The sequence below is a fragment of the Myodes glareolus genome, chromosome 14 (genome assembly GCF_982192425.1).
Source record: "Myodes glareolus chromosome 14, mMyoGla1.1, whole genome shotgun sequence".
Lineage (NCBI taxonomy): Eukaryota > Metazoa > Chordata > Mammalia > Rodentia > Cricetidae > Myodes > Myodes glareolus.
The window spans coordinates 35,760,579-35,785,077 of NC_142039.1; the positions used below are offsets into that span (position 1 = coordinate 35,760,579).

Here is a 24,499-nt window from a genome sequence, read left to right on the forward strand (position 1 = left end):
TCACTTTACTAGACTAGAATACTTTTTAACTGCTTTCTAAATACATATTCTTATACCCACAGATAAACGTATTGAATCCCCCATCAAAGAAGCTTCTATTTGCAGCAGGTGAGATCATTGCAGAAAATCAAAACTGGTTAAAATGTAGAGGACAACAGATCATGGGGTACCCAGCCCTATTGAAGATATCTATAACATAATTCCTGTATCTGAGGCCCATGGAACATTGCACAAGAGATGTTGGTAGTTTAGTACGAGCCTGAGACCAGGAAATATGCTATGATATATAGATACAGATATAGATATTGTATCTTAGAAACTCCATCTCTAAGATGATAACTCTTGGAAATGACAGGGTAGATACACCCATGATACTACAAAAATAAGGCTACCTAAACCAGACCAGAAAAACCACAACACCAATAAGCATGCTAACAGAAATGGTGAAACTTTCAGAGATCCACATCCCTACACCAAAAAAGCTACAGTCAATTAATGACTGTTAAGGAGGAAGAATTAGTTTTCCTCAGCTATGAACCTCTTAATTAGTTATCCAATACCAAGTGGTAAGCCCTTAAATCAAATCCATACAAGCAACACTTAACAGGTTCAAAAGGCTATGTTTGTGTATTTTATAAAACATATATATTACATATAAACCAATTGTATATTTATAAAAAATAAAAAATGGGGACATGAACTTGAGAATTAGTAAGGGGGATGGGAGGCATTATAGGGCAGGTAGTTGGGAGAAGTTCAAGAGAATAAAGTGAATAGTGAAAAATGATGTAGCTATATTTTAATTCCTAAAATGTTTCTTTGAACTTTCTGAGCAGTACTTCATTTGAGAAGAAATTATGAACAACAATTGATGTAGAGGGTCTTATAAAACTAAAAACCTTCTTCAGAACTTAGGAAACGATTAAGGGAAGAGGAAGCCCACAGAGTAGGAAAGAAACTTTGCAGCTACATATTGGACAGAAAATTAATATTCAGAATATTATAGTGAACTCAAAAAAGTAAAAAGAAAAGACCCACTCAAGTCTGAATGCAGAGTTCTCAAAAGAAAAGTATCAGTGGCTAAGGAATATCTCAGAAGGTGTTCAGCATCCTTAGCCAGTAAAGAAACACAATCAAAACAAATTTGCGATTTCATCTTACCACAGTCAGAATAGCAATAATCAAGAAAACAGCCAGCCGCAAATGCTAAGGGGGATATCGGGGAGAGGGACACTCATTCACTGTAGGTAGAACTGCAAACTGGCATAGCCACTCTGGAAATTAATACAAAGAATCCTCAAACAGCTAAAAATGAATCTATCATACTGTACCACTCTTCGGCATATGCTCCAAGGGCTCAACAGAAGTAATACTTCTTCAATCATGCCCATCATAGCTCTGATCTCAATAGCTAGGAAATGGACACAGTCAAAATGTTCTTCAGCTGATTAATTAGTAATGAAAATGTGGCACACATACACTATGAACTATTATTCAGCTGTAAGTAAAATTTAAATTATGAAATTTGTAAGTAAATGGATGGAAGTGGGAAAAATATTATATTGACAGAGGCAACACAGAGAAGAACAACAAATAACACATGTTCTCTCTTATATATGGTTCCTAGCTCCAAAATCGTCAGATGTGAGACCACAATCTGGAGCAAGCACAGAAAGCAGAAAAGTCAAAAGGTCCCATCATGGGGAAGGCATTAGAGAAGGGACCAGCAGTATGGTGCTGGTATAAAAGGGGAAGTGGGAGAGTGGGAAGGTGGTCAATACAACAGAAGAGGGAGAGAGGACTGAAAGTAGGAATAAGAATATTTGAAAAAGTCATAAAGAATCATAGTTTTATTTACCTAGAATTACATTAAATACCTATAAATATATATGGGTACTGTGGTAAAGTGAGTAGGGGTGAGAAGAGCAGATGAGGAAAAACAACTAAAATAAAGTATTGTGAAATGAAAATGAAATGTGTTGCTTTGTAAGCTAACTAGAAAATAAACTTTGGGAGCTGGAGAGATGGCTCAGTAGTTAAGAGCATTGCCTTCTCTTCCATAGGCTCTGAGTTCAATTCCCGACAACCACATGGTGGCTCACAACCATCTGTAATGAGGTCTGGTGCCCTCTTCTGGCCTACAGACATACACACAGACAGAATATTGTATACATAATAAAGTAAATAAATAAATTTTAAAAAAGAAAAATACAAACATAATACCTAGAAACACTTTTAAAAAAAGAAAAGAAAGAAAAGAAAAGAAATGTTGAAAGTCAAAAGGCTGAGCATACACTATGTGGCTACCCTACCAGAATTTGTGCAGTTCACCAACAGAAGTCTGTCACCTTGGTAGTTTTTCATTCATCTTAGCCCTTAGGTAAGGATTGATAGGTCCCAAATATTTTCACATATTCCCAACTGAGTTCAGTACCTTTAAAGAAAATTACTAACAATAATAACATCTTTACCAAATGGAGCCTAGGGATCAAACAAAGAGAGGTAGGTCAATGCTCTGTTCTCTCAATGGACAAAAAGAAAACCGATCCCCACGTTATTTTAAGGGAGGGCTACACACGTTTTTTTCTATGACTAAAAACGAAACATCAGAAGATAGAAGTACAAAGGGATGCCTTGTATCTGAAGGCACTGAAACCTCATAGCTGCTTTGAATTAAATGAAAGATTGTGAAAGAGCTCACTCTGCCTCGGTTTATCCTAGCAGTGCAGTGATCTGCCTAGAGTTAGCTAGGAAAAGTAGCTCAGAGGAGGAACACCTGCTGGAAAAGGGTTTTAAACTTACCAACCCCGCTTGTTTAGAAACGGATGCCTTTTAATTTTACCGACTAGGCTTTCAAACTATGCTTTTGTTTTGTGTTAATAATGTTCATGCCATTTTCCCCAAAAAGTTTTTGCTCTGATCTAACATATTTGGAAACCTGCATTCTTTTAGAAACCCCACAACACACTATCAATTGAGAGGGGGCTATAGTATCAAATAATGCAGACTGTGATACAAATGACAAGTCAGACCCAACTATTTCTGTCACTTTAAGTAACAAATTTTCAAACACACGACTACCTAAAATATTCTGGATGAAAAAGAAAGTGTCTGCTATGTATACTTACTAAATTCAGGCTGGTACTCTGACAAGAAAGGATTTCTACCATCTAGTCAGCCACTCTCTTTTGAAGAAGAAACATTTCTAAAGTCACTAATAGGTGATGATGCTTGCATAATGTAAAAAGATATGAAAAGGGCTTCATCACATGATATCAATAAAAAGACTTTCTCTTTTCCATGAAATTGAGTTGACATTTAAGCTTCAGTTCATTTATAAGAATCACACTAACGCTGTATTTTAATAAAGTCATTCACTGATTCTTTCCAAAATTCATTCAAGTTTAACTTAATGAAGAATATTTTATTTCTGGCATGTAAAATAAAAATAAATAAGAATATTCTAAGAATACCTACCTCGGGTCCTGTAATGTGCATCAGACCCGACATAGCAGAGGCAATAGCATCATAGCCTGCCCTCTGAGACATGGGCCCCGTCTGGCCATATCCTGCAACAAGAACAGACGTTCAGTGCTACACGGGGTGTGGAAGTGTGCTAAAAACCACCCACCTTCAGAAATTGTGCAGTATTCTTCCAATTAGATCTTTATGAGCCCTTGATGGAAATGGTAAGAATTAACTAGTGTATTATTATACTATGGAAAACAAAAACCTGTTGCATTGTTGGCCACATGCTACCTTCAGGAAAGTTTTGTTTGGCCTTTAGAACATTTTAAAATGATTTTATTTAGTTGACAACAATTTTTTAAAAATAAAAATATCACAAAAGACACAATGTCTAGCCAGGTGATAGTGGGTCACACCTTTAATCCCAGCACTCAGGAGGCCGAGGTAGGTGAATCTCTAAGTTTGTGGCCAGGCTGGTCTACAGAGAGAGTTCCAGAGTTACATTGAGAAACCAAGAAAGCAAAAACACAATTATTGGCTTGTTTTAAAAATCAGAAAGGATAACCAAGGTTAGCCCATACTCTCCCATGGCAGCAAACCAAGTAACTGCCCCACTTTTACATGGGGCACAAACTTCATCGGCCAGTCTTCACCTCCTCTCTCCTTAGGCTTCCACTTACACACTTTAGCTCAGCTCCAAGGCCTCACTAAACATCATCTGCTCTTCTGTGTACACACAGTGGAGCAAAGTGCATATCCCAAGATTATGATTGCATATTTTCAACTAAGCAAATAAATTATAAGTGACAAACTTTAAAACTACATAGTGTACAGTCCACAACCCCAGAGAAGTACCTAGACAATGAAGAGGATCCTAAGAGAGACATACATGGATCTACACAGGAAGGAGAAAAAGAAAAGCTCCCCTGAGTAAAGCATGGGGGTCATGGAAGAGAGTAGAAGGGGAGAAGGGAGGAAGGGAGGGGAGTGGAGAAAAATGTATAGCTCAATAAAAACAATAAGGAAGGAAGACAGACAGACAGAGGGGAAGAGAGGGATGGAGGAAGAGTGAGGGAGGAAGGGGAGAAAGGGAGGGAGGGAGAGAGAAAGAGAGAGAGAGACAGAGAGAGAGAGAAGCCAACTGGCCAGATAGTGGTGTTTAATCCCAACACCCGGGAGACAGAGGCAGGAGGATCTCTATGAGTTCAATACCAGTCTAGTCTACAGAGCAAGTTCTAGGACGGGCTTCATAACTACTGAGAAACTTTGTCTCCAAATCCCCCTGCCGTCCCCCAAAAAAGCCAACTGGGCAAACCATGGGAAGTAAACTAGTAATCAGCATTCCTCAATGGCCTCTGCTTCAGAATAAGCCCCACCCACCCACAAAACAAGCAAAACTGAACATATTTTAGGAATATGGTGACACAGTACATCCCTGTAACCCTAGCATTCAGGAGGCCAAAGAAGGAAAACCCAGATGTTGAGGTTAACCTGAGCCACATTACTAGACTCTACCTGAAAAAAAAAGCTATAAATAAAACAATTTCATGACCTAACAGTGTTATTTTAAGTACATTTTCTTTCTGACTTTTTTGTTCACAAGGGAAGACAAAAATCAGGAGAATATGAGTAATCTTTTCTCCTTTTTTCTGTCTTTGGTTCTTATTGTTTAATCCTAAAGGTTTAAACAATAGGAGAGTTAGGATTCCATCTCCAAATTCCATTTATTACCCAGAGAATGAGCAAATGAAGAGCTTTGCTGGCATCTCTGTGTACATGCCATGCTTTGTAAGTATCTAGAAAGGTTTGCCTGGGGACTTGCTTCACCAGACATCAAGAGAACATCCTGTTTCATTCCCTCCTCCCCTCCCTCCAGTCCTCAACTTTAGTATCTCCTTAGCAAGAAAGAAAGAAAAAAAAGAACTCCCTTAGTGGCCCTTTGTAGAAAGCAGCCTACATCAAATTTTAATTCCCTTTATGCAATTTGTGTTCATAACTCTTAACCTCAAAGATCTGTAATATAATTGTTTATTGATTACAGTTGTTTCCTTCATGCTGAAATGCAACCTCTGGGAATGCTTCCTGTTTGACTGACGCTGTATCCTCAGCCTCTAGTAATGTTTGATGACAGTTAATGGAGGGACAAATATTTATTATTCAAAAATAATCAGTGTTTCAAGATCAATCTATAAACTAAATGAAAAAGCAAAAGAAGTGAGTGTTTACATGGTCTAACCATCAGTTAATCTACCCAAACATATCTGCTGCCATAAATATCTCTGTTAGAAATAAAAGTGTATAAAAATCCTCACATGAAACAAGAGGTAATATTAAGATATTAAAATAGTTAAAGAGTAAAAGATATTTGTCTCTTTGCTTGTTTGTGCTTCTGGATCTTAAGATAAGAAGAACTTACTCTATAGCCCCAGAGGCCATGAACTTTCAACTTTCCTGCTTCAATATTTCCAACAAGTTTGGCTGATATTAATGGGAAAAAATGTGCCATATGTTTCCTTGTGCTTTATTATGCAAATTTTCTAACAAAAATAGAGCAAATTTGTAATAAGTCTATCATCTAGTTTCAATCATCACTATTTATAGACAATCTTATCTTCCAGTGACACTATTGTATAAAAAAAAAAAAACCACAGTTCAAAAAAACTTGGATGTCCTGGATCATGTTAAAAAGAAGATGTTTTTCATTAATTTCAAAATCAAAGCTGATAGTTTCTAAACTAGTACTTTTTAGAGCTTTAAAAAAGTGGGGTGAGAGGATTATGAAGAGATCATAATAATAAAATAGACTAAGTACAAGTCAGCCGTCTCCATGAAGAAATCTGGAAAGTTCCTCCAAGTCCAAGTCAATGGATTTCAGGCCAGCTAGTTTGCATCTGTATGTGGTACACTAGCGCAGGCTTCAGTCTTCACTGTAATGCATACCAGCATGAGCCAGCATCCTGGGCCACAGCAGAGTTGCTGGCAGGCAGCAGAAACACCGTGCCTGCTAAACCACCTGTGAGCTCAACAGGAGTCACAAGAAAGGATGATGTCTCAGTGAGCTCAACCTCAGGAAAAGCAGAAAATGCAAATCCCCAACTGAGAGTAACTAAGGCCTCTCACCATCAGCACAACTCTAAATGGAATCTTCTAGATGATCGTGCAGAGAAATAAGCTCCAGGGAAAATTGAACAGTTTATAAAATAAAATCACAACAGCTGCCTTGTGATATACATTCTTTTTGTTCAGTTCATAACGAGTGAAGCACAGATACGCTAATTAAATTGTCATTTCCCAGTGTTTCTAGTAAAGAAATACATAGAGTGATACTGGAGACAGTAAGCACATTGAAAAAGATAGTGAGCTTTAGAGTTGAAAAAAGTCCAGATTCAAATTGTGGTTCTGCAAACTATTAAAGCACCAACAATTCATTCAATTTCTCTGAGCCTAAATGATAATACTAACATTTATCTCACACATTTACTGTCAAAATTCAACTTGACTGCACAGCATAAGCAAAGTGAATTTCACATTGAACATTAAATATCATTAATCAATAAATATATATTAACTCACCAATAATACATGAGCTTACATTCTCCCATACAATATTTAGAATAGCATAAGAAAACCTACCTTGAGGTACATCAAAGTAATGAAAATAGAAATCCTAAATATTTAAATTAAATTGTCTGACATCCATAAAAATGGAAAAATTTGTTTACAGTTAGAACTTAACACTTGCTCATTGGACAAAAGAATGTGGCAATAATAATATTATACAATACAGCTGGGTATGGTGGTACATGTCTTTGATCCCAGCAATTGGGAGGCAGAGGTAAGCCAGTCTCTGTGAGCTTGAGGGAAGCCTGACCTACAAGTGATTTCCTAAACAGCCTTGGCTGTTTTTGAGACCCTGTCTCAAAAAAAGTAATATATGTGTGTATGTACACATGTAAATGTGTGTGTGCCAAAAAATTATTCTGTTTTCACCTAATACTTAACTATTTAAATGCTATTAATAATATCAACAGTTTTGACAATAGTATTGACAATTATATTTCCTGTTGGTAATGTAAAAACTAAGTATGAAACCCAAACAATTGGATTTTGTTTTTATCTTTACAATTTCTGAAACAACTGTGCTTATGATCCAAAGTTAACAGAAAAATGAAACTACCAGTTCAGTTCTTTTTCTGTTGAAATTAAGTCAGTTGTAGCACACTATTCTCTCTCCTCTTCCTCCTCCCTCCTCCTCCTCCCCCCCCCTCTCTCTCTCTCTCTCTCTCTCTCTCTCTCTCTCTCTCTCCCCCTCTCCGCCCCCGCTCTTTCCCCCTCCCCCGCCCCCACTTACTCTCACTATGAGGAACAAGCTCGCCATCTTGTGGCTTCCATGAACACTGACTATAAAGTAAAGCTTGCAGGCCGAGAATGTGAGTAAACGTGTGCTCCTAGTTTCACTGACTGGTTTCTTCCTAACAGTGTTCCGCTCCATGTCTTCCTCCTCTCCTTCACGGTCTTAGGAAGCAGCACTAACCTGGGCACTCATGCTCTCTGTAACTGCGACACCTCACAGTGTCAATACCCTCTCTACCAATGCTTGCCCTTTGGGGAGTCACAAAACCTTTTAATAAACTTATGTGAGGCTCAGCACACAGCCCGGAAGAAAGTAACTGAATGAATGCTGCTCATAGACCCCGTTCCTGGACTGCGTGGGGCCGGCTCAACACGTAAACGGCACTCAGTACTTACATACACCTGCTCAGATACAGCTCTCCTGAAAGAGAACAGCCTAAGGGCTGCTTGAGGCTCCTAAGTGAGGAAGAGCTACAGAATGGGGCTCTAGCCTGAGGATAACAAAGGAGAGAGAACAAAATGAAGCATCACTCATCTAGGTGATTTCATTGGCCTCTTATTTTCGGTCCCCTGCCTTATTTTGTTTTGTGAGGTCACGGTGACCTCTATAAAACGCAGGGAGTGCCAAACTGCAAGGAAAGGTGGTGCGTGCCTGTGACCCAAGGATCTAGAGGCTGAAACGGTAGGGAAAGTGAGGCATTGCCAACCTCTGTGCCTAAAAGGGTAATGACACTGTAAGGAATTTTTAATTAGATCATTTATTTCATACAAAATACCGAGAAGTTAGGAAGTGTCATTCCCGTTTTTATTTAAAAAGAAAGAAAATTGGAGTAAGTCATTTGCTATGATCACACACGTAGGCAGTATTACAGCAGAGCTGAGATCTGGACACAAATATGTGTTCCTGAATGTAAAGGTATTTATGTATACTTGTGTTTGCATTGACATCTCTGTCCAAAAATCTGAGGGACTACAAGCTGTTGATGCACTAAACAGAAATGGCATTCCAGCTCACAGACCACTAATCAAAGCTGTTCCTTTTCCTATCTTCACCATCGCATTTAAAGAAAAACACGCCTCAGCATATACACAATTGAGTAACCTGAGTTGCCCTCAACTCCTTTCTTTTACTCCTTGCTTGTATCAAACTGACCGGTAATTCCTGGTTGATCATTTGACCTTCCAGGTATCTCCCACATCTATCTAAGTTCTTAAGTCCTCACTGACTGCTCACCTGTGCCTCGATTTCATCTTCACCTGATACAAAGAACTTCCCAAAATCTGATCAGGTGTTTCCATACTAAAATTCTTGTTCAATTATCTATAGGCTTAAAATAATAATCGTCCTTAACATGGTATGTTGGGGTTTTTATGATGTAGCCACTTCCCCATTCCATATAGCTTATCTTCTGCCACACCCCGGAACTATTTGCATTCAGTATAGTTGTTCTCCAGACATAAAGAGCTCTTTTTAGTTCCTCTGGTCCTCTGCTCATGCTATTTTACACATTTTCCCCATCTCCACTATCTGGTATCTGATTCCCTCTAAGACACAGAGCAGGTCAGTAACAGACTGTGAGCGATAGGAAAGAAGGACATTTCAAAGATGGGTACACGTGTGCCAGTAGCAAACATAAAAACGAAACATAAATGTTTTGGTATGGTTAGATAAGTAATACTAATATTCCAAAAGCTGCAGAAATTCTAACAATAGACCATCACCTGGAAGAGCACAAGGCAATAAAATAGTTTGTGGTGAATAATAAAGTATGTCAAATGTATATAGATATCTGCACTTCGCTTCTTTTCTCAGCTGGCTGTTTATTTGCTTTATAGTGTGGAGAATTAAAATGATAATAGGATCTGAAAGATAGCTCAGCAGGTAATAGCACTTTTAATGAAAGCCTGCTGACTTGGGTTCTAGGGTGATGTGCATTTGTAACACCAGCATTCCCACTGTGAGATGGGAGGTAGAGATAGGAGAAGCACCTGAAAGCTCACAGGCCAGCTAGTCTGGAAGAGACAGCACAACAGAAACATAAGAGAATAGGCCTCAATGGGTGAAAGGCCAGAATTGATCCCCCCAAATTCTCCTCTGTCCTCCACATGCATGCCATAACACATAGTCTGAACACCTGTGTCTGTGTTACCCTCTCGGTACAGTTGGTGCGCCACTGTACCGAACATGAGCCGGGCAAGGGCCTGGAGATTGAAAGAACACACAAGAGACCTGGGTCATTTGAAAGAAGATCAGCCAAATGCCATTTATTCAAACTTAGGGAAAACCTTAAATACCGAGCACAATGGAATACCCTCCCCCCAAGCATGTGGGAAATTACCACACCCAAGGTGGAGTAAATACCCTATAGCTAATCACCAGGCGGGGCAGAGGGAGCACAGGAACAAACAGGAAATGCTGGCTAGCCAGAAACTATCCTCAAAATGAACCCCCGGAGCAGGGGTAGACCCATGGGCCCTACAATAGTCCTACACACATATCTCTCTCTCTCTCTCTCTCTCTCTCTCTCTCTCTCTCTCTCTCTCTCACACACACACACACACACATACACACACACTTTTAATTAAAATAAAAATATAGAGTCTGTATTTTTAATGTTTTATTTTATTTAAATGCTTGTTTACAACCCATTGAAAATGCCTGGGAATAGAGAATAACACAAGATAAGTATTCCTAGTATTCAAACTGCACTGGATTAAAAAATACATCAAGAATTTAATATATTAAATTCTGTGGATTCATAATGAAATTTTAAGCATCCATAACAATTGTTATATACTAGAGAATAAATTAATATTGTGAAGATTAGTAAGTGAGGGGAAACGTTTGCATCTACCCAACCTTCACTAAGACTATACCCAGAGTATTCAAGTGGTTGATGATAGAACAGTGTGTGTGTACATGCGTGTGTTACATGTACACATTTGGAGGCCAGAGATGAAGGCCAGATGTCTTACTAAGTCACTTAAACCTTGTTCTTTGAGATGGGTTCCCTTACTGACCAGGAGCTCACTGATTGGTGAGGCTGAGTGGCTTCAGAGCACCATGGATCTGTCTGTCTCCATACTGCCTGATCTCCCAGCACTGTTGATGACACAAGCCACCTTGCCCAGAGTTTCATCTGGATTCTGAGGATTTAAACTTGGGTGCTCATGTTTGCATAGCGAGCAGTTTGCCAACTGAGACCCTAGCATTACAAACCATGAATAAAACATGGCAGAGTTAAAACCCATTTCTTGTATTTCCTACTGAATTAGTAGATATAGGTAACCATTACTGATAATAATCATAGGCAATCATTATTAATAACTTCCACCTTCACAAAAAGAGATCATTATGTGATACTTAGAAAACGACCATCATTTTCTATTAAATATTCTTGACAAAAAGAAAACGCAAATAAAAATCTGAATAATCTTACAGATTTGTCTACTTACTATTTTTAAAAATTTGAAACATCATAGGAACACAATCATGACAGGACAAAAAAGAAAATTAAGAAAATCACAAGGGAAATGAAAGATTGGAAAGGAGCTATGAGGTAAAGAAGACATTTGACCTGCTGTTGGATCTCAACTCTATTTTCAATTTTGAAAGAGAAATTTGAATGGCAATTACATGCTTAACTATATATATTATTATTTTTATTTAAGTATAATAATTACATTCAGTATTTAGGCTTTAAATTTGTGTGTGTGAATGTATGTGAGACAGACACAGAGAGAGATTGAGAGAGAGAGACAGAGTTCCATGCATGCTTGTCACAGGGTCTCTGAGGAGTCCCGTTGCTTTGACTCACTCCTGCCACCATGTGGATTCCAGGGGTAGAACTCATTAAAGCTGAGACATCCTGCCAGTCTTACTGAGAATTGAAATAGTCATTTTCTATTACATATATTCTAAGATAATTAGGAAGGAAATTTACTTATTAACATTCAGTGGAAGATCCATAATATATAGAATTATGAATAAAACATGGTAAATCGTTGAATCATAATTAATAAAAATTTAGAGAGAGAAATTGGGGTTCAACCTGAAGATCTGAAAAGCAAAGCAGCCACCCACTGGCTCAGTCTGAAAATGGCAATCCTACCTCCAGGAATCTCAGAATGAGCCTGTCTGAGAGCTGTCTCCTCCCATTTTATAATTCTCTCTAGGGCTGGGATTAAAGGCACGCACCACTGGGATTGAAGGCATGTGCCACATGGTTTCTATGGCAAGCTAGTGTGGGATTAAAGGTTTGTGTTTACCATAACCTGGTCTGTAAGGCTGACCAGTGGGGCTGTTTTACTCTCAGATCTTCAGGCAAGCTTTATTTATTAAAATACAACTGAAATGCCACTACAAGTCATGAATTATTAAACTGGGTGCTGAAGATTCATTACATTATACTCTGTACTTCTTATCACTTTTTCATAATAAGATGTAAGACAATAATAATAAATTCTAAAAGGGTCTGTTAATTGAATTTTATATCTCTAAAAGTACACCAAAAAACAAATAAAATAAAACGAAAATACACTAAGTAGTATTAGATATGAAAAGATTTTAGCCAAAAGTTCTCACCACAGAGATAAGAAAGATGAGTACCAAAGATGTTAAGTGACACTCAAGATGAGAGCCTCAGCAACAAACTCCAAACTCACACTGAGAAGTCAAGCTCCCAGTCTGGATCTCCATCTGAGGAACAGGGCTCATTCTCTATTCTTAGCCACTCTGTACTATACAGGGATTATGAGTTCAGAAACAAACTCAGGGGCAAGTTCTCTAGAAAGTATTTTTCCTGGTGCTTCTTCTTTGTTTTGTGAGTGCTTCCTTCGTCATGCTTTTCTTGAGACATGATCAGAGGAGGGGACCAAAATTCCATCTTGTGGGTTATTGCTCAACTTTCTTATTAGCATTGTAGAAAGGTTCCTGTTTGAAACTTTTTCCACAACCGTATCTTCAGCTTATTAGGTGTGTCTTTCTACAGTCACATCCATCTCTCTCTCTCCCTCCTGTTACAAACACTTCAGCAGGATTCCAATGAAACAAACCCACAAACCAATATCAGAAAACTTAAATCAAGGAGGCAAGTTAGGGTTATAAAAGTATCATGACAAGGGTACTTGCTATTTCAAGGAACCACACTCATGCTTCATAGCCATCTCATTTATGTTCATACTAACTACATAGAATACATTTCATTGTCCCATTTTAGTAACTATGAGAAAACAATGGTGTTGTGAACAACTAAGTGGATTACCTAAGGTCACACCACTACTTACCAAGGTCCTGTAAGCAGTTATTAACTTGTTGTCATTCATGATGATGAGTAATATTTTACAAAATATTTCCATGAAAATCAACAATTTATATAATATTTGGAACAAAACTGTGATCAAGAAAACCAACAATTTGGACATTGTTCAAAGACCAAACATGTGATTGATGTGGTTTGCTCTCTGAACAACCTTTAAAATTATGATTAATGTGGTTTATCTGTGAACAACCTTTAAAATTAGATCACCAGTTTCTATCGGAAGCAGCTGCAGAATTGACTGGTTAATTGCAAAACACTTAAAACATGGGAAACATCATGCTAACAAGCATATGTTCCCACTTCAGAAAAACAGAAAACAAACTGGATGGTGTAGCAAAAGCATCCTGCCTCTATCACAAAATTATCGTTTGTTTTATCATATACAATTTGGTAATGATAAGAGTACTTTTTGTTTCACAGTTGTTTTATGTACATGAATTTTTCCAACTATATCATCAGGTAGACAGTAGACACTTACTACTTTGTCATCTAACTGTGCATATTGTGTGTCTTATGATATTCCTTACATGGCTATGATATTCTTCATATAAACTTTCAAAAATGTTTTCACACAACTGACAAGAGTTGGGGAGATTGAGTAGTAAGAAAGTTGTCTTAGCTATGGTTCTTTTCAAGGAAAGAAAACAAAGAGTCCTTAAAACTCTCATTATCTAAATGGACTCCATCACTGAAAAGTCCTCATGCCATGCCAACGCACACATATACACGTGCACAGATGATTCTAAATCGTAAAAGACATATTCAAGAATGGAGGGGAAAGCTACTAGAAACCACAGTGATATAATGAAAAGAAACAGAATTTGTCCTCCAACTATGAATTTGAATATATTTTCACGATTTAAAAAGCTATCAGAAGTCAGTTCCATATTGCAAACTTTATTATTTTCTCTAAGAAGAATTCAAATCATAGTTTGATAGACGCATCATAAATTCACTAAAAAATGAAACAAGTTAGCATTGTAATGTCTTTTTCCTCTTCAAGAGAAAAATCAAATCTTAAATGACAGAAATGTAAAACAAACGTTGAGTAGAAAAGAAAATAAAAGCCTAGCCAGACTCCCACATAAACCAACTCCTTATAGCTGGATTCCCACACCGCAAATAGCAGCACTACGTCAGCCTTTGGAAGGACAGTCTAGGCAACGAACACAAAAATACTCAGTACAGACCTCTTTACAAAGCAAGACTAAACATCATCTCAAATCAAATCCAGATAAATGGATAATCCAAATGAGTAACAAGTTAATAAGAATCACCTTTGACCTTGCTCCACTGCCAAGAGAAAAATTCTCAATTAGGGGCAAATCTACATATTTATTTAATAAATAAGTGAAACAATAAAATAAAAGGAAAGGAAACATCAAGTAAAAAAATCCCTGAAAAGGCCATACTTGAGAGCAATGAAATCTTTTGCACAGTGCAAATTTGGTAAGCAATCTCTTCCAATGCTCTCAGTGACACTAAATCTCAGGGCAGAGAACTAACGTGAAGCCAAGGAAAAATAATGGCATGTAACAGTCCTGATGAAATCCATTATGAATAGACCAGCTCATAGGAGGCTCAAAAGCTTGCAGTTACAAATAAACACACTCAGTGCTGAGATCCTAGATATTCCACTCAGTAAAACCGAGGGTCACTGGAGTAGAGCATCAGCATGGTGTGGACAAACCTAGAAAACCAGGTGCAAAAGAAAGTGTGAAATGAATAATGATGCAGCAAAAGTATACAGGAGTCATCTTTCAGACATTCATATTGGGGGAGTGATGAAGAGACAGCTCAGCATTTAAGAGCACTTGCTGATCTTCCTAAAGACCCAGGTTCAAATCCCAGAACCCACATAACAGATCACAACCATTTTAACTCAAATTCCAGGTATCCAATACTTTCTTCTGACCTTCACAGACATGAGACATGCACATGGTGCACAGACATACATGCAGACCAAACACCCATACACATAAAATAATTTGAGAGAGAGAGAGATGTTCCCAATTGCCAAATCTGTGGAAATTTGAGCCTTGAAAAATGACAGCTACAGAATATAACCTGTTGATTAAATATGACTTTAAGAGTCCACATTTTTATGCATTTTTCATAACATACAAGCAAAGTCTCTTTCTAGTGGTAGAAAGCCAGAAAATAGACATGAGGAGAACAATGGAATTAGAAACTCAATAGTTACCAAAATCATAGTAATAGTAACTCACACACGAATCTTCACTGGCTGTGGTGGTACACACCTTTTATCCCAGCACTTGGGAGGCAGAGGCAGTATGATCTCTATGAGTTCAAGGCTATCTCAGTCTACATAGTGAGTTTCAGGACAGTCGGGGCAATGTACAAAGACCCTGTCTCGAAAAAGAAAATAAAAAATTCAATGTATGATAAAACTGGTGAATAAAGGTCTAAGGAGTTCGAAACAGTTACACATCTTAAAGTGCATCCACACCACAATATCCGTTAATAGAGGTATGGGGGTAACTGTGGTCAAGAATCCTGGCAGGCTATATGGAAATCACATCGCTTTAGCGATAGGACTAACCAGACCATATGCCTCCCAATATCATCCACTGGGAGGAACTGAGCATATCTTCCTGAGATACTTAAAATTCATTCCTGAGGAAACACCAAAGAAATCCAAATTGAGGAACATCCTACCAAATAATTGACTCTTCAAAAACACCAATGTCGTGAACTTCAAAGAAACCCTAAAATAAAGGAGACTAAGACATAACAATTGAATTAGATAAAAATTTTATATTTTCCTCAGCTTTAAAAGACATTGTTGAACAACTGACAAAATATCAATAAGGTCTACCTATCAATTACTTAAAATTGAGCTAGAGAGATGGATCAATGGTTAAGAGCTTTAGCTGCTCTTCCAAAGGTCCTTTATAAAGGAATACATTTAATTGAGCTAACTTACAGGTTCAGAGATTTAGGACATTATCATCATGGTGGGAAGCATAGCAGCATGCAGACAGACATGGTGCTAGAGAAGGACCTGCAAATTCTACATCTGGAGGGCAGGCAGCAGGAAAAGCTAGTGACACTAGGCCTGGCTTGAGTATCTGAAATCTCAAAGCCCACCCCCAGTGGCACAATTTCTACTCCAACAAGGCCATGCCTCCTAATAGGGTTACCTCCTATGGACTTATGGGGACCATTTTCATTCAAGCCATCACACATGCATCTAAAATCCGTTAATTTATCTCTATGAGGAAGACAAAGAGGAGACGGGGAGGAAAGACCCACCATTTCCTACACATGTTTCTTGATACCAAACACTTCATATATATTAAACCATTTAATCCACACAAATCTAGAATTTTCAGAGGAGAAATTTACAGTTTAGAAAAGTTATATAACTTCCTCAGACTTACATAAATATCAAAGCTATTGTGTTTTGTTGTTAGTATTTGATTTTTGTTGTGAGTATTTTGGGGGTTTTGTTTGTTTGTATTCTAATGATGGGTAGTGATGGGTCTCACACATACTAAGCAAACTCTCTACCACTGGGTCATATCACCAGCTGCTGCTCTTGTCCCGCCCCCCCCACACTAATCTGAGAAGTCGCATTTTATCTGCATTAGAATTTCATATCTCAATAAAAGCAAGTTAAAAAAGAATTTCATGGAAGACTAAAAAGAGGGACTAACAACCTTAAAACAATACAGGAGGGACAACAGGGCAGCTCAGTACATACAGGACTTGATACAGAGCCTGAATCCCAGGATTCACATGATGAAAAGAGAGAACCAAGCCCTGAAAGTTGTTCTCTGGTCTCTGTATACATGGTGTGGCATGCTCTATGCCCAAAACCACACAATAAATAATAAGTATCTTTAAGAGCAAAATAAGACATTATTAGGCCTCTCCATGTTTCTGAACTTCACAGCAACGACAGGAGTATTATTTGATGAGAAAGTAAACCTATGAAGAGAGTAGGAGACCACAACCAAAGCTGTTCCTCAAATCTAGTCCCTAAAACAAGATTTCAAGAAGGAAACAAACATCCAACACAGGAACCAGGAGAGAATCATTTCATTTCTATAGTTTATTCTACTAATTCACATTTAAAACTACCAAGAAAATCAATGGCACTTAAGACAAACCATTAGTGACCAACAGTAACAGAGCTCAGCTCCACAGGGCACACTATTTTGCTAAGCAGATTCTAGCATCTCCTTAGTCAGGAAGGAGTGAATAAAAGTCTTGGCTGCTCCTACCTCTCTGATCTAGTGTTGCTTCTCTTAGAGCCTGAAAGTTCTCCCTCACTTCAACAGAGATTTCAAATGGCAAGGATCTCTATCCTGATGACTCTCTTTCTTTTCCAGCTGGTCACGTGTAATCTTTCTTAAGCCCTAGGCATCATCAGCACACCAGTTCCCTTCTACTCTGTTCTCTTGGACAGACCAAAGGCACACAATGTTATTTTCTCTCTCACCCCAATCCACAGGAAATATCAGCAGGACTGCAGTGGCTTCCCAAACCACAGTCCTCCAGACATCCTCTGGCTCTCTAAATATCTTGGGCATGAATCACGTACCAATCCACTTATTCACCAAGCCCCAGGGAGTAAAAGCCAAATCCTCCCAGAAGTCCCAATAAGGGACTCCTTTCACTTGAAATGATAGATTTTGTGTAACTATTTCTTTAGAACTATGAGCATTTAAATAAAAGAATAAAAAAAGTAGAAACTGTAAACATTTGATTAAAAAGATTTTTAAGTTAAAAATATAACAGAAGTTTGTGCCAAAATATTAAGTAATTACCTAAAGGTAGTAACATTAAAATTATTTCCATTTTTAAATCCTCTTGGTACCAAACTTTTCAAAGTAACTTTATTAGCTTTAAGATTAGTAAAAGAATAAGAGCTTTTTAATTAAAATAGATCTTGTAACTCTATTGTTTATTATATAACAATATAGTTGGTGTAATAACTACAAAGTATGTGACAACACTATACAAATGAAAACTGACTTTTAATTTTTATTTTTACTAAATACATAACAAATATTAAGAGTAAATATGACACATATTTGGTATCCATATTGGCCACAAGACTCTAGAATAAAAATTGGTCCCTGTAACATCAGTACAAGAAATGTGACTCCATTTTAATAAATTTACCCTCTTCATGGTTTTACATAAACTAGCACTTAGAGGAATACGCATTATCTTTCAACAATCACCATGGTAAAGTCGGATAATGTCAAAATATTTTGTGTTGGGTGAGTCAGCTCAGGCTCAAAGTTCCTTTACGGGTAGCCCAAAACCAAATGCTTTGTAAGTTCCTACACTGGAATGAACAATAAGGAGAGACTGACACTGTTCTTCAAAATGAGTTACGTATGACATGGGTTCGAGAACAGAGCAATCCCTGGGTTGCTTTATGAAGGTCCACAAAGAGCAGCTCCCACTTCAGCCCTAAGCTAAATGGACAATGAAATGATAAGAAACTCACAATTTGTTATCTCCACTTGCAGCTTGAACACTACGCTTCCTCAATCATCACTCAGGGCCTCTCACTCAACCTGATGTCTGATGGCCCAAGAATATGTAGTAACAGACTGAGAACAAAGTCAGGAGCCAAAACTGCTTTCCTCTTGATACAGTCAGGCCCAAGATAAACATCAGGTTTGTTTAAAATGGATGCTCACTTTGTAATCACATACAAATAAATTTCTACAACACTCTGGGAATATCCTTACAGTCAGAAAGGATACCCAAGTATCAAGAGTAACTCTAATGGTTGAGCGTGTGGTACATGCCTTTGATCCCAGCACTCAGGAAGTAGAGGCAGGGCTCTGTGAACTTGAGGCCAGCCTAGTCTACATAGTGAGTTCCAGGAAAGTCAGTGTTCCCCAGTAAGACCCCATCTCGAAACAAAATAAAGCAAACAAAATAGTAATTCTGAATCCTACATTAATCTGATAGCAAGAAGCCAGCCTTTGTGCTTTCTCTCAAAATCCCCTCAAACAGTTATGGAGAAATAGAGTGAGGAGCAAAACTGGTCAAAGGCAGTGGAGGCAACCAAGATAGCACCGTATGCAACACTTAGTAGATAATTTCCAAGAAAAGCACCATGAATGCAAAGGATTAAGAAGTGCATTCTTTAGTAGTAAATCATGTCTCTTATGCTGACTCAAAAGAGTACATGTTGCCCCTGAATGAATCGGTTGATTTTTTTTTCCTTATTCTAAGGAAAACCACTAATGTTTGGGGAAGATTCACTTTCTTTCACTTAGCCTTACTCAATGACATATTTTATAGGGAAGTAAAAAAGAAATTTAGAATTCTATGAGAAAAGTCATATAGAAAGAATCTTTTAATAAGAATTATTTGCATTTATGCTTTAAGGTGTTACATGCAAAGGCTTGGAGGGTTTGTTTGTCTTATTGTCATTTTATTTTGGCTGTTTGATGCTGATTTTGAACATACAATAGAGTGGCCCTGCCTACCATCATTATTGTCACCCTTAGGAATAGGAGGTCCTTTCATGTATAGTCTATATTAAAAAAGACCTGCTTGTCACATGTAATGAATTAACCTTGACTGTAGTGTGTGGGGCCGGCTTGTTGGGGTTTCTGTCTGGCCCAGTACCCCAATAAGCCAGCAAGTCCCAAAGAAAATCACACACAAGACTCCATAAGGTTATAAACTGATTGGCTCATTAGGTCAGGCTTCTTGTTAACTCTTATAACTTATATTAACCCATTATTCTCATCTATGTTAGCCATAATGGCTCCGTACCTTTCTCTGCTGGGCAAGTTACATGCTGCCTCTTTGGTGGTCTGTACAGGAATGCCTGAGAGAGAGCTTCTGCTTCCAGAATACTCCCAGTCTCTTTGCTCCACCCCTACTTCCTGTCTGGCTTTCCCGCCTATACTGCCTGCCTGGCCAATCAGCGTTTTATTAAAATATGATTGACAGAATACAGATAATTCTCCCGCACCATTTCCCTCTCTTTTTTTTTTTTAAACAAAGGAAAATACCCATAATCCATTTGTTGGGAATGTGGGCGTAGTATTTCAGGCTACTTCCTGCTGGTTGGGGGTGCTGATAGTCTTAAAGGGACCTAAAGAAAATTTAGAGTTATAATCAAGTCATGACTGGAGTATCCTGTGAGTCTTGATCATCTCAGGCAGCAGTCTTGAATCTGTTCTGGATGTAGAACTCTGTCATCTGGGCCATCTGTTCCTATCGGAGATTTTTCAGGTGGCCTCCCTTGGTCAAAGGTGATTATTCTTAACTCTGAATAAATCCAGAGTCTCTTGTTTTCTGTGGAAACAAAAGCAAAATCTCTTCTCCAAAGTAACATACCTTTTGACTTCAGTTTTGAAGCCAAGGTATTTTCAAAATTCCTATCTTGGGTTAGTTCAGCAGCATTTATAAACAAAAGTCTTTTAGCAGTTGTTGCTCCTTCCTCAGCAATCAAACAATTTAAAGAGAGCATAATAGCATACAGTATGAAGATTCTCTGTGCATTTTCCATCTTTATGTGGCTTTAATTTAACCTCTATTTCTTTTATTTTTACTTTTACTTTTTGAGACAGGATCTTTGTATATCTTTGTCCTGGAATAACACTGTAGACCAGGCTGTCTTTGAACTCACAGAGATCCTCCTGTCTCTGCCTCCCCAGTGCTGGGATTAAAGGTGTATGCTACCACACCTTGAACTCACAGAGATCTGTCTCTGCCTCCCAGGCATTGGGATTAAAGGCGTGTACTACCACACCTTGAGGTCACAGAGGTCAATCTACCTCTACCCCTTGAAGTCACAGAGGTCAATATGCCTCTGCCTCCCAGGCATTGGGATTAAAGGTGTGTACCACCACACCCAACTACTCTCTTTCTTTCCTTTTAACTTTAAGAGCTTTAACTTTTAGCCTGCATATACACACTGTAAACCATTTAGAGGTTTTCTTCCTCTTTGAATCTCTCTTTACTGTATATTTTTCTTTTTCTGACCATATGAGTCTTTAATTTACTAAGCAATATGGAGAGCTGTGGCTTTGACGGCTAGATCCAGCTCATTCCTTAGCTTTTTAGCCTCAAGGCTGAGGTACCAGCCAGAGCTGTGTTCACTGCCACAACTCTATGGCGTTTCAAAGTCCTTGCCAGCAAGCAAGCTGCAGCATTCTGCTCACAGACCACACTCAGTCGGACTGCCTGCCTGAAAGAGTCAGAGTTTGCTCTGGCAGGACAGTCCAGATAGCCGGCATTTTAAAACAGCACAGCTTTTTTCCTGCTACGACTGAAAACCGAAAAGCATGTGTTCAGCTTGTCATCAACAACATTTAAGTGTTTTGTGGCAGGACCTCTTTAAAGAGCTGCAAGGTTTTGCAGCTAAAGCTGAGTCAGGAAGCCTCTCTCAGATGAGAGTGCTTGCTTGCCTCTAGCAAGCAAAGTAGACCTGAGAAATTGCTGCCACCAAGAAGCCATGCTTTACTCTATTTTTTTTTCCAAGCTTTCTCAGGCTTTCTGTGGATTCAGTTATCCACGTCTGGGCGCCATATGTAGTAAGAGGGCTGACTTGTTGGGGTTTCTGTCTGGCCCAGTACCCCAATAAGCCAGCAAGTCCCAAAGAAAATCACACACAAGACTCCATAAGGTTATAAACTGATTGGCTCATTAGGTCAGGCTTCTTGTTAACTCTTATAACTTATATTAACCCATTATTCTCATCTATGTTAGCCATAATGGCTCCGTACCTTTCTCTGCTGGGCAAGTTACATGCTGCCTCTTCGGTGGTCTGTACAGGAATGCCTGAGAGAGAGCTTCTGCTTCCAGAATACTCCCAGTCTCTTTGCTCCACCCCTACTTCCTGTCTGGCTTTCCCGCCTATACTGCCTGCCTGGCCAATCAGCGTTTTATTAAAATATGATTGACAGAATACAGATAATTCTCCCGCACCACTTGACTGTTAATTTGACTGGGTTAAAACGTGCATAAAAGACATTAGAACACACCTATAAATATATCTGTGAGGTATGTGTTATAATTCTGCTGGCCTTCCCTGTCACCTGGTTACCCTTTCCCTTTAAGAGACAAGCTCTGCCCACCCCCAATTTCCCACTTCCTGCTAGGCAAACTGATCTCCTGCCTCTCTACTCCTCTCTCTCTCTCTCTCTCTCTCTCTCTCTCTCTCTCTCTCTCTCTCTCGTCCTTCCATAACCCCTTTTATGATGTGGGATTCCCTTCCCCTCTATGTGTTATGAATATGTTTTATTACCATTGGTTAATAAAGAAGCTTCTTTAACCAATGGCAGGGTAGAATAAAGCCAGACAGTAAATCTGAACAGAAATGAGAGAGAGAGTAGGCAGAGTCAGAGAGACACCATGTAGCTTCTGAAGGAAAGGACACCAGAACCTTACTGGTAGGCCACAGGCTCGTGGTGATACACAGATTAATAGAAATGAGTTAATTTAAGAATGTAAAAGCTAGCTAGGAACACGTCTAAATTATTGGCCAAACAGTGCTGTAATTAATATAGTTTCTGTGTGATTATTCGGGTCTGGGCAGCCAGGATACGAATGAGCAGTCTCTGTTTACTCCCTTACCCTTATATCCTTCCCAATACCCATTAAATAAACTCTATACCCAAACTCTCTCCACCCGGAATTTCTGTCGTCCCCCCCTGCCTTGATCTCCCACTCATGGTCTCAGTTCACACGCACCATAAATCTTTCAGTATGTTCAGATAAGATTAACTAATGAATGTTTTGGAACCCTGGGCAAATAAATCCTCCCTCCTCTAACACATTATACCCAAAAGGATACAATGCCCTCTGATTTTTAAACCAAGGTGACTAATCCTGATGGTAGCCAAGTACAGTCTAATCCCTTCTTTTTAGTTTCTCCCATTTAAAGGATAAGGAGGCAGGGCTCCTATATACTTTAGTAGAAATGTTATTATGACATGGTAGGTGTGCATATTTCTCCAAAGACAAAGATAAAATAACTCTTTGTGTCATCTCTTAACAGAATTTCCTCTGTAATAAATTGTGTGATTACCCTTGCATAAGGAACTCCCTAGCTATGCAAAACCAACTCAAGGGACAGGGGTACTAGTAACAGTTTTCCAAGTTCATTATTTTTTGAAAGAATTGTTGCATGACAAGAGACCATAAATACAAGATTTGCCAGCTGTTAACTTAGCATCTGTAAATTATATGTCTCAAAAAAAAAAAAAAAGCTTTCCAAAGCAGAATTTGGATCTTCTATCAACTTCATCTATTTCTCTGTTTCTAGAGTCAAGTTCTCAGCATACAACCAAGGGCAAAGCAGAATACAGGTAAATGTCACGAGCATGCTAGGATTCTTCAATGACTAAGATACAGGATACAGTTGTTACCTCTACCTGCTAATCGAGAAAGGTCCTGCTAATCGAGAAAAGTCTATTCCAAAATCCAGATCTTTCATACTGTAGAGGTTGAAAACCCTCAGATTCCTCAAAATTTTATTTTATCTTCATTTGACAAAAAGAAAAATATGATACATGAGATTCATTCACTTGTCTTCATTTACTGGTACCCTAAGATTCTGCATTAAATGGGTAGTCAGTGATGATCAAAACAGAAAATAATGAGGGAGAGAGGTCATAAAGATGTGGAAGCCAACCTAAATGAGCAATCAGTGGCAAAAGATGAAAGAATTATAACAATAAAATGAATAACAATAATATTAGGTCAAAGGTCATCATCTGAAACTGTTTCAAAGCTTATTGGAATAGAGGGTAGGTACTGGTTGACATTGTTGATATGTCATAAGGAAATAGGACCACAGGGCAAAATATTTAAAGGTACTTTAGAGAAGGAAGGGTTGCTAGACACCAGACATCAGAAAAATACATCATACCAAGAAATTTTTCATAGTAAGAGACAGGCATTGATATCAGTCATAATAGTAGACATCTTTGAGACACACCCTGTGAAGCTTAGTGGCCTGTAATGTAGAATATAGCAATTGTAACAAAAGTTAATGAAGTGGAAAATAAAAACATAATGTAGAATTACAACAGCAAGAAAGATGAGTCTGCTTGGTATAAGTAACAGCTGGTTTTGTTGACTGGAAAGTCTAAACAAATATTTTGTTCCCGTTTGATCCAGTCAGTGTTCAGTATGATGCTCTTGGTATGTGGTCTGGGAAAGATGGTCTGATGTCTCTGTTGTATAACAATCTGAAGCTTAATCTGTTTAATTTTGGAAGAAACAAACCCTATTAGCCATCAAAAGAGGCAGGGACTAGCAATGTCTAGTAACCTAAGAAATCTTATTAGAGGGATAAGAGGAGCCAACATGGCCACACCCACCTAAACAATGCTTATAAA

The 24,499-nt window shown here is 38.4% G+C and overlaps 1 protein-coding gene across 6 annotated transcripts in view; it reads right to left on the reverse strand.

Moving 5' to 3' along the window:
• Sugct (succinyl-CoA:glutarate-CoA transferase) overlaps positions 1–24,499 on the reverse strand; it is a 736,642-nt gene that overhangs the window by 632,690 nt on the left and 79,453 nt on the right. For all 6 annotated transcript variants that reach the window (XR_007237119.3, XM_085699249.2, XM_048460944.3 and 3 more), the window contains exon 7: positions 3,478–3,569. Coding sequence is in view for 5 of the 6 variants with exons in the window: in XM_085699249.2 (XP_085555375.1) it covers positions 3,478–3,569 (92 nt within the window). In the remaining variant the exon portion in view is untranslated. The remainder of the gene's footprint in view (positions 1–3,477; positions 3,570–24,499) is intronic.